This window comes from Quercus robur, chromosome 4, assembly GCF_932294415.1.
Source record: "Quercus robur chromosome 4, dhQueRobu3.1, whole genome shotgun sequence".
NCBI classification, from domain to species: domain Eukaryota; kingdom Viridiplantae; phylum Streptophyta; class Magnoliopsida; order Fagales; family Fagaceae; genus Quercus; species Quercus robur.
Window position 1 is genome coordinate 41480704 of NC_065537.1, and position 10704 is coordinate 41491407.

General features: G+C 33.2%; 1 protein-coding gene across 1 annotated transcript; it reads left to right on the plus strand.

The window, feature by feature from the left end:
* Positions 1 to 1886: 1886 nt before the first annotated feature.
* LOC126721806 (non-specific phospholipase C4-like) lies at positions 1887 to 8973 on the plus strand. Its single transcript, XM_050424872.1, has 4 exons — positions 1887 to 2740; positions 6691 to 7100; positions 7974 to 8144; positions 8426 to 8973. The coding sequence occupies exons 1-4, from the start codon at positions 2100 to 2102 to the stop codon at positions 8749 to 8751; spliced, it is 1548 nt and encodes a 515-aa protein (XP_050280829.1). The 5' UTR covers positions 1887 to 2099; the 3' UTR covers positions 8752 to 8973.
* The last annotated feature ends 1731 nt before the right edge of the window (positions 8974 to 10704 follow it).

Genomic DNA, 10704 nt, shown 5'->3' on the forward strand with positions numbered 1-10704 from the left:
TCGGTGAATTGGACTACTGGACTCGCGAGGATTAGCCCCTTGTCAAAGGCGTGTGGGGCATAAACTTGATGTTGGAAGCCCCTAGAACTGCCCGTGCCACTGGCACTTCGAAGTGCAGCCTTGAGTGGGAGCTGAGTTAGGACGACAACTGCGTGCTGCTGGAAATGATGGAGGAGCTTCCGTAGGCCCTTGTTTGATAGGAGCTTAATCCTACCATGACTAACCCTCGCCTGTGCCAACGCACAAGCCTTCCCACAGATGGCGCCAATTGTAAGGACTCAATTTGTAGCGACCCCAAATTGGTTTATTGGGTTCGAACGTTAAAGGTCCAAACAATAAATTTATAGAGAGTGGGCTAAAAGGCTAGGCCTTAGTCACCGGACAGTGGTTAGTCATGATGTTCATGGTAATCGCACAAGGGTGAATCGTGCTTGCCCAAGAAGATTTTCTCCTCGGCACGGCCTGGGAGGCTCTAGTTCTTGACCCTCTTCCCCCCCCCCCCCCCTTTTTTCTGAATTCCTTCATTTTCCTTTTTATACTAGCCTTTACCCTCCCACCAACGTCCACGTGTAGATCAGCTTTCTAGGGCTGATACTTGTCCTATCAGCCCATACCCAAAGTGGTTGGGAGTGGTTGTAAAAACTGAAAAGTATTGCTCTGTCAGGCGCAGAGTACTTAATTGTAGCAATGGTAGCCTTTCCCTTGTCCTTTGTCGCCACACTGTTCAGGGGTCCTTTTCCCATCAATGTGGAGGGGTTTAGCTTTTTTATGAACCGCTCCTATACCGTACTCCCCCTTTCTTCTAGGAGCGCTTTGGGATGCCGATGACAGAATCGTCCTCGGCTATATCTCTAGACCATTTGGACTTTCGCTGTATGTCCTCAGCAATGTCTCTCCTTAGCTCGGGCCTTGGGTTTTAATGTAAAGTGGGCCGGGGTCACAAATTCTCTGACCCCACATATATATATATATATATATATATAAAGTTTATAAAAGTTTTGGTAATTGGATTAAATGATTTTTAATTAACCTCTCCCTTGCCTTGGGTGTGTATTTGTTTTTTTTTTTTTTTTAAAGGGGGTATTTTTCTTATATTGCGTAAGAGAATATGTTATTTGTAGTATAACTTATCTCACTTTCCTTTAAAATTTACAATGATTTTTAAGTGGTGTTTGAAATATGCCTTTGTATTAGAATTCCATCTTCTCTCCCCTGCATGTATTTGTTTCTCCCAAAAAAAAAAAACTTCTATGCTATTATTAAAAATTTCTTCCTTTTTTAAGGAGGAATTAAAAAACTGTGGAGAATTTCATCTTAGCTATAGTGATTTGTTTAATTTTTTCTTTAACATAAAACTCTTCTAATTAAAAAGTTCATCAATTACTTTTCGACATTTTCATTGCTTAAGTAGGATCTATTATAACTCGTATTTGATTTCATTAATTTATGTTGAACATACACAATTTGGAAAAGAACGATGATAGTTTAGGAAAAAAAAAAAAAAAAAAGAAAAATAAAAAATAGAAAACATGGTCACGTTATGAAATAGAACGAGTGAAATATTGCCATCAAAATAAACAAAATATAGAGACAATTTTTATCATAATTTTAATGTGATCAACTATCAATGATAGAACTTTCTAAAAAAAAAAAAAAAAAACTATCAATGATAGAAAAAATATAATAAATTCATATGAAATTGGTAATCCACCGCTTAGAATCAAGATTGTGACAAATATCATAAGCCAAGAAGAGTTTTTTTATTACTTGAGAAAGAAGCCTAGAAGAATTTGATTCCCACGTACATGTTCAACATATCACAAGGCCACGCGCTTCGAAAAAGGAATATAGGCATATGCATATGACATATCCTATATGGCTTATACACAAGACATGCCCCAAACGAAACATCAATCTTTCTTGTCCCACACCAAAACTACCATAATTTCTAATCTAAAATTTCATAATTACCTCCCTAATCATCCTTACTCTCTCTCTATAAAAATAGTAAGAGACCCAACTTTAATTGTACAACTTAATAAGACCAAAGCATAGACGCAAATTTTGAAATCAAACCCATCAAAAGTTTAAACCCAAAAATGGCTTCCGAATCATCATCAAGTTCCAACACACCTTACCCCATCAAAACAGTGGTGGTTTTGGTCCAAGAAAACCGCTCCTTCGATCACATAATGGGTTGGATGAAGTCCCTAAACCCTGAAATCAATGGAGTCTCTCCAAACCAATTCTCCAACCCCATTTCCACATCAGACTCAAACTCAAACCAGCTCTACTTTGGTGACAAGTCTGTGTACGTAGTCTCGGACCCTGGTCACTCAATCCAAGACATCTACGAGCAAATATTCGGCGAACCATGGACCGAGCAAACCGCCGCCCAAAACCTCCCTCCGAAAATGAATGGATTTGCCCAAAACGCAGAGAGAAATCAAAGTGGTATGTCTGAGGCAGTCATGAATGGGTTTCTACCTGATAAAGTGGCTGTTTTTAAGGAGTTGGTGCAGGAGTTTGCGTTGTGTGATAACTGGTTTGCTTCTATGCCGGCTTCTACTCAGCCGAATCGGCAGTACGTGCATTCGGCTACTTCGCATGGGCTTTCCGGCAATGATACTAAGTTGCTTATTGAAGGGATGCCTCAGAAAACCATATTTGAATCTTTGGATGAAGCTGGTCACAGTTTTGGGATTTACTATCAGTACCCTCCGGCCACCTTATACTACAGGTAAAAAAAAAAAAAAAAAAAGACCTCTCTTTATTTCTTATGAATGGTTTAATGGTTTTATTTTTATTTTTTTTTAGATCGATATTTTTGTTAAAAAATAAAAAAAAAAGTATCGGTTGAATTATAAGATTTTTAGCTATATATATATATTGACATGTTTGTTTAAAAATAATAAAAAAGTGTAAGACTCTTACTTAGTGCCTTGTTTTATTAACTTAGATGTTGTTGAAACTATAGTTAGCTTCCTTTTTGATTTTATGGCCGAACAACATGAGGGGTTTTTTCCAACCCAAATGTCTTAAAGGTTTTGTTTTGTTTTGTTTTGTTTTTTTTTTTTTTTTGAGAATCAAAATGTCTTAAAGGTTACTCCTCGCTTTTGTAAACAAAAGTGACGTTGAAGTTATTATAAACTTTATTGGATAAGTTTATGTGTGAACTTTTAAATATAAAATAAAAATATTTAAAAAAATTATTTGTTATGTTGTTGATATAATATTCATAATCTTCATTATATCATATTAGCTAATAAGTTTTTCTTGTCGTAAATAATTTTTCTAAGAACTAATAAAGAGCTAGTATTTTATAATAGGTTGATATTTTTTGAGCGGTAGGTCATTTTTTTTTTTGGTTGGGGTTTAGGTCAGTTTCATTTGCTTCTTAAAATCAACGGAAAGTTGATGAGGAATGGTGTTTAGGGTATATCATCTATACTATTTATAAGAAGATTTTTTTCTTTGGATTAAATTTTTATGTGGTTTAAAAATATCCTTAAACCTTATGTTTAATAGGAAAAAAACTTGAAGACAACTTGGTAAAAATATATATATCTCCAATTTCACTTAAAATACCTATAAAATAGGACATTCTCCTACTCATCCATATTTTCATAACAAATTTATCCAATTTTTTTATTCTTAAAAAAAAAAATTTATCTAATTTTTTTATATATAAAAAAATTATGACATTAGAAAAAAAAAAAAAAAAATCTCATCACATGTGCAAAGCGCATGCAATGAGGCTAGTATCATATAAGATGATGAAGTAAAAAAATATTAGGAATTGAAGTGTGGATTCGCGTTTGGTCCAAAACAAACGTCTACATTTACAAAGCTTTCTATCTACTGGTGAAGGTGTTTTACTTTTACATAATTTACAATGCACAAAATCAAGTATATATTTAAGTTTTCTATAAACAAAAGAATTAATAAAAATACATTAAATTAGAAAAGATTAAGGAATGTCTGTTAACTGTTAATACATTCTCGGGATTCTCCCAGCTGGACGCTAGTTTTGGCATTAGAACTAATTCATCTTTCATTCAATTGTTTCCTTTTAAATAAAAAATTGGACTAAACAAAGAAAAGCCATTTGCATGAATCATAAAATATATTCTGTCTCTTTTTTTTTTTTCCCCTCGATATTACACATATTCTATATATTGTTTCACATGAAATTAAGTTTCAAGTTATGTTATTAGTTGTATGGTCACGAATATACTGTTATTAGAGGTTTAAATTAAGTCTGTGCTGTGTATCTAAGAGTTAAATTCTTTTGGATATATACCACTATTAGTTTCTTTAAAACATTCTTTCATCTCCTTTTATGTGTGTGTGTTAAAATACTTAATATTTATAAAAAAAAAAAAAAATTGTACGGTCAGGTATTCATTGCATAAGATGCACATGGCACGTGAAATTCCAACTAACAAAGTAAATACTCATGATCATTATCATATATACATGGTGTCGTGTGGTAGGGCATCATGACCAAGATGATTATAAATTATAATAGTTTTGACAGCTATATATGTGCCCATGTCATTGTTCTTTCTAGATTTCAATATATTCTCTTTTTTCTCTCATAAGTCCTACCTTTCTTTTTTCCTTTCCCCACTAGTTTTAACCTTATTAAGCAGTAGTTGGAGCCTACAATGATGATGTTCTTTTGCAAAGTTGAATTAGCTAGGGTGGGTTGGTGAGCTCCCCAAAGTCAATCAAATTACGGAGTAATAATATAAATAATCAAAGATTTGAGAATACCAAAATTTTATAAGGGTACTTGTCCATTTAAAAACTCTTATAATATACATATTGTATACGTCGTTGCAGTTCCATGTGATTGCGATATCGATGCTAATCATATGAGAAATTTAGCATATGGCATAGAATATTCTCCACAAAAAAAAAGTTAAAAGAAAAAGAGGCACATTATGGAGCTTCTGTTTTTTTATACAGTACTTTGCTATGTTCACCTACATACCAATCATATTATATGCATGCCTTTTACAATAATTAATTGATTACTCTGCTCCACTGCCCCATTATACTTTCTAGTCAAAGTCTAGCATGAAATATTTTTCTGGCACTTCAATTATCACAATTAATCTGTTATATTTATAGTTGTAATAATTTTTTTCGATCCATATAACAATGAGCGGCAGAATTTAAATTCTAATTTTTCTTTCTTTCAAAGGAAAGGAGGCAATACCATTAAGGGTCAATTTGGATATAATTGAAAATTGAAAACTGAAAAACACTATAACAAAATAATTTTTAAATATGTGAATAGTATCGTGAAACTTATTTTTAATAAAAAAGTTGCTGAAAAATAAGGTTTGTGGGTCTCATGACTGAAAAGTTGCTGAGGTGTGCACTGTTCACACCTTTCTAATCAACAATCACGGCACAGAGAAAAAAAAAAAAAAAGGGTGAAACGCGTTTTGCACATGGACGCAAAACGCAATACCCAAACGGAGGCTAAATGTTTAAATTACAAAACTCTTAGATTGTTGTAATTATTGCATTCGTACAAATAAGAAATTAATGATATCTATGTAAGATGCAAAGTTCTATCAAATTCATGTCTACAGCTATGATCTATGTTGATGATACTAACCCAAATTTACTGTCAATTAGTATATGAATTATAACCATATTCAATTAAATTTTACTAACACAAATTAATCCCATTACTTTGTTTTCAGAGAAAATCCCGTTAAACTTAAAACAAACTATTAATACTACTAATTCATATATACGTAATTGTATTTTACTACTCAAATATAGGCAAATTTTTAAGTCACAAGCGTGAGTCTCTCTCTCTCTCTCGGACGACTTGCTAAATACATCAAACTAACTATTATCTAGCTCAAAATCACTCTTTTTTTTTTATTTTTATTTATTTTTTTTATTTATTTATTTTTTTTAAGCTTACAGGGAATACAAAACTACTTTTTCAACGGAAAAAAAATATCAAATAACATTTTGGAAAGAATAAACTTTCTTTCTATAATGAAAAATCCAAATAAGTAACCAAATAAAAACATTTTTGTGTTGTGTGTGTTTGTTTCTCTAAATAAAAAGAAAAAAACAAAAAGTAAAAACATACATGTGCGTGAGGCTCCACTGCATTTCTTTGGTGGCAGACAAGGAATACAAACTTAATTTTTTTACGAGAAATATTAAACATTATCTCCTTTTATTTTTTAAAGAGAATATATAAGCTTTCCTTATATTAGTAGAACTAACTCATAAACTTGAATGATGTACTAGGTCTTCATGCTCATGAAATGCGCTGGTTTTACTCAAAAAAGAAAAAAAGAAGATGTAAGCAAGTAAAAAAAAAAAAAAATGTGCATGCATGAGGCAATTTCCCTAAATTCTATTGTAAATTTACAAGTAAAACAATTTTTGTTTGGCAATAAGCCTTTTATACAAGTGTGAAATTGCGCATGATGTTCAGGTTGTAGCTTAGAACTTGTATAGAATAAAAATTCTAGATGGTTTTCTTTTTTAATTCAATTTTCGGACTATAGAAAGGAAAACTTAAAGATATTCAATAATCAAATTATTTATTCAGTTATTACCTTTCTTTTTTCTCTTTTCTTTCTTTGCACTTAGGACGCTTTACTATTTTCATGTGATCTGATGGGTCAATTCAATTGTCAACAGGAACCTTAGAAAATTGAAATACTTATTACACTTCCACGACTTTGATCTACATTTCAAGAAGCATTGTGAGGAAGGGAAGTTACCAAACTACGTTGTAATTGAACAAAGATGGTACGACCTGTTATCAATACCTGCAAACGATGACCACCCATCTCATGATGTCTCAGTAGGACAAAAATTCATCAAGGAAGTCTATGAAGCATTGAGAGCAAGCCCACAATGGAATGAAATGTTGTTCATAATTACATATGATGAGCATGGTGGATTTTACGACCATGTTCCGACACCAGTGACCGGAGTCCCTAGTCCTGATGACCTTGTTGGTCCTGCACCATATTACTTCAAATTTGACCGTCTTGGTGTTAGGGTTCCAACCATCTTAATTTCTCCATGGATTGAGCGTGGAACAGGTATGTTCAGCATGTTATTAGTTAGTTGCAATTGCCAATTTAAGCCTTATTTTTTAAACTAATTTATAAATTACACCCTCTAAATTTTTTTGACATGTTTTCCTCTTATTTATTGATAATTCGATAGTTAGGGGATGAGAGATTTAAATCTTGGATGTCTCCATTGAAAATATCAATAGATGTTAATGAGTTGAGCTATAAATTTCTTAGTGACAATGTTTTTAATTCAGTTTATTAAATTTCATATATTTTTTTTTTCATTTCAATCCTTAAACTTCTATTTTTTGTCAGTGTAATCCTTCTGTCCACCTAAGTCCAATCTATATCATTGAAAAATAAATATGAAAGGACTAAATTGAAAATATATCAAAGTTAAAGGTGAAACTTAGCACTAAATTGAAAACAAATCAAAATTAGAGTGTGTAATTAGTAATATAACTTATATTTGTTGTGTATTAGTCTTATATAAATTAGAATTTAACAATTAAAAAAAAAAAAAAAAGGTGAACAGAAATATGCTTGTCTTTTGGGTCATTTGAGTATTAATTGTTTTTCTTCCTTTAGTAATTCCTAGTTGCAGACAATATATAAATTATTATGGCTAAATCTTGTTACATATTCTTTATTGCACACTATGAGTACACATTTCCTATGTAATCGTGTTTTGAAAACAATTTTAACTAAAATTGTTTTCAAAACATGATTTTAGCCCACAAGACAACGAGTGTCCAACAAATGTGCAATAAACCATCCGTGATTTTTAGTACCCAATTATAGCACTTCATTTAAAATTTTTCTTATTATTAGTTGGCATATGAGGTAACTTTATAGGGAGGAAAGTATTAATACAAGTTGTTGATAATCAAAATGCAGTGTTGCATGGTCCTTCAGGGCCATATGAAACTTCACAGTTCGAGCATTCCTCCATTCCAGCAACTGTTAAGAAGATTTTCAATCTAAAAGAGTTTCTAACTAAGCGTGATGCATGGGCTGGCACTTTTGAAGGTGTTTTGACTAGAAAAACCCCAAGATCCGACTGTCCAGGTAAACCATCACATTTTTTAATCACCAACTATTTTATAATTGTTACTTGGGTAAAACTTAAGTACAGTTCTTTAAATGCAGCATTTTCGTTCCTCAATTAAATTCAAAAGAATGGTTGTAAGTTGTATCGACTAATGAGTTATAAATACTGTTATCTTTTCCAAAAGTAACTAAATTCAATGCAATTATGTAAAGACAGTATCTATGGTTTATCCATTGTGTAATCTCTCTCTCTCTCATAAACTTATAAGCGACCATGCATGTTATTATGCATATTGCAGTTACTTTAGGGGAACCTGTGAAACTACGCGATGATGGGCCACCAGATGAGGCAAAACTTAGTGAGTTTCAAGAAGAGTTAGTACAATTGGCCGCAGTATTGAACGGAGACCACAGAAAGGAAACCTACCCTGACAAATTAGTGGAGAACATGACTGTTGCAGAGGCTGCTAAATATGTTACAGATGCATTCAAGACATTCCTAGATGAATGTGACAAAGCCAGGGCAAGTGGAGTAAGCGAGGACGAGATTGTTGTTTGTGCTACAAACCCATCATCCAAATCCATTGCTTCTAAGCTATTTTCTTGCTTGATCTGTGATAACTGACTAATTTCCATTTTCACTAATTCTCTGCAAACCACATTCATTGGTTTTCGATTGAAGCACGACTTTGGCCTTGTAGAATCGGTTTGGAGCTGCGTTTTAGCTTATGTTCTTCGGATTTACAGATTCATTTGTTAAATAATGTAGAGACCCTGTATATCCATGTTCTTTATTGTTCTTTATTCTGATTCCAGTTATATTAATGTCAAACAAAGAATTTGAATACATTGCATCCAAACTTTCTCCCACCTCCCCCCAATTTTTTTTTTCTTAGAGCATTAGCATCAACTTTTTTAAAAATATATTATTTTAATACATCCAAACTTTGTCTCCACTTCGCCATTTTCTTTCCTAATGTAGAAAGGATTATTGGACTGAATTGGCTTGACTATTTGGTGAAGCGCCTCATATTTCGTAATCCATGATTCAGGAAAAAGGGAAGTCATCTGGTCCCTTGTAAGTTGTCTTGGGACAAACGTACACATAGGAGTCATCCCCAGATCAACTTGGATTAGCAAGGCATCTTTGGTTTGGGCCATGGCTGGGACCGCCATATCAAAGGCATGATTTTGAAGCTTGTAGCAAGCTAATAGTGAAGTGTAGCTGCATATGTATCTTGTACCTGAGAAGCTCCTATGATCTGGACTTGAACCTTGAGAGCATCACAAAGATGAGGATCTTTGAGAGGCATGTTGAAATTTGGAAAAAGTGTGACAAAGACAATTCCTGCATTGAGAGTTGTCTTAACTGTTCCTATAATTGCATGTTGATACTATAAAAATCTGGAGTCAAGGAGTAAAATTTTGGAGACTGCAGGGAGTCCTTTTCTTCCATGAAAGGTCAATGCTAATCTTACAGCACCAAAATGAAGATGTGTGTACCATTGTTTTTGCCATGGAACAACAAATTCTTTAGGAAGCGCAAGGGTGATAAAATTTTCACTGTCACTTGCTGGAATATTGAACTAGTTAAACTTAGAGGCTTGGACATATTCTTTTACAGTAGAGGATTGAGAAGGGCCAATATATTTTTTATAGTTTTTTTAAGGGAAGACTGGGGCTTATTAAACACAGTGTAGGGATTTACAATGGGGAAGTCAGTAATAGGAATCTTACTATCTTCAAGTATATGAGAGATTTCATACAAGTAGTCTAGTCTATTTGAAGTAGATCTACGGAGGGTAAGATTAGAGGAGATTTTGGAGGAATCAACATCTGAGGAAGACGAGCTAGCCAAATTGCTTTCTTTAAGAAAGAGTTGTTTACCCAATACCAGACAGGACAAGAATGCCAACTCTAGGCTCAAACGTCCATAAGGTGACTATGGTAAACTTGATTCTTTGGAAATTTTAAAACAAACTCCTTAGTGTTCTACTTGATTATCTAATCCAGTGTTCTGATGTGACTAATACAGAGGATTCATGTATTTTGGCAACTGTAAATCATAGAGCATACTAATCAGGATAATAATCAAGGTATACTAATCAAAGGAGATGAAAACAATATATGGCTTTGATACCCACTATATATATGGAAGACAAGACACACACAGAACAAAGGGTGTAAGAAGATTATTATAGGGAAGACAAGACAAGGTTTGTGATAGCCACATTAGAAAAGAAAGAAGTAACAGTTTTTCCAACCCAGATGGCAATGCTCCAGCCAGTGTCATATGCCTTTGAAAAAGGCCTTACAATTAAAACATTTCGTGAAGATGGAAAGCCTTGCTATGAAGGAAGATCACCTTCTGGCCATATATGGTGAGATATTTGTGATTGTACTGAATGCAGAGGAGAAGAAACCCATGATGATGACCATCCAAGATGAAGGAAGAAAAAAATCTATTAGGGTCATATTTTTTATGTAATTGGCTAATCCTTTGACAAAACACACTTTACTTGTAATTAGGTAAATTTAAGTTGGGTTTAATGTATCAAGAAGTATGTTGCTCTAACAT

Coding starts and splice junctions, on each gene's coding strand:
- LOC126721806 (XM_050424872.1), top strand. CDS start 2,100: ATGGCTTCCGAATCATCATCAAGTTCCAACACACCTTACCCCATCAAA. Junction 2,741..6,690: donor CCGGCCACCTTATACTACAG/GTAAAAAAAAAA, acceptor AATTGTCAACAG/GAACCTTAGAAAATTGAAAT. Junction 7,101..7,973: donor ATGGATTGAGCGTGGAACAG/GTATGTTCAGCA, acceptor ATCAAAATGCAG/TGTTGCATGGTCCTTCAGGG.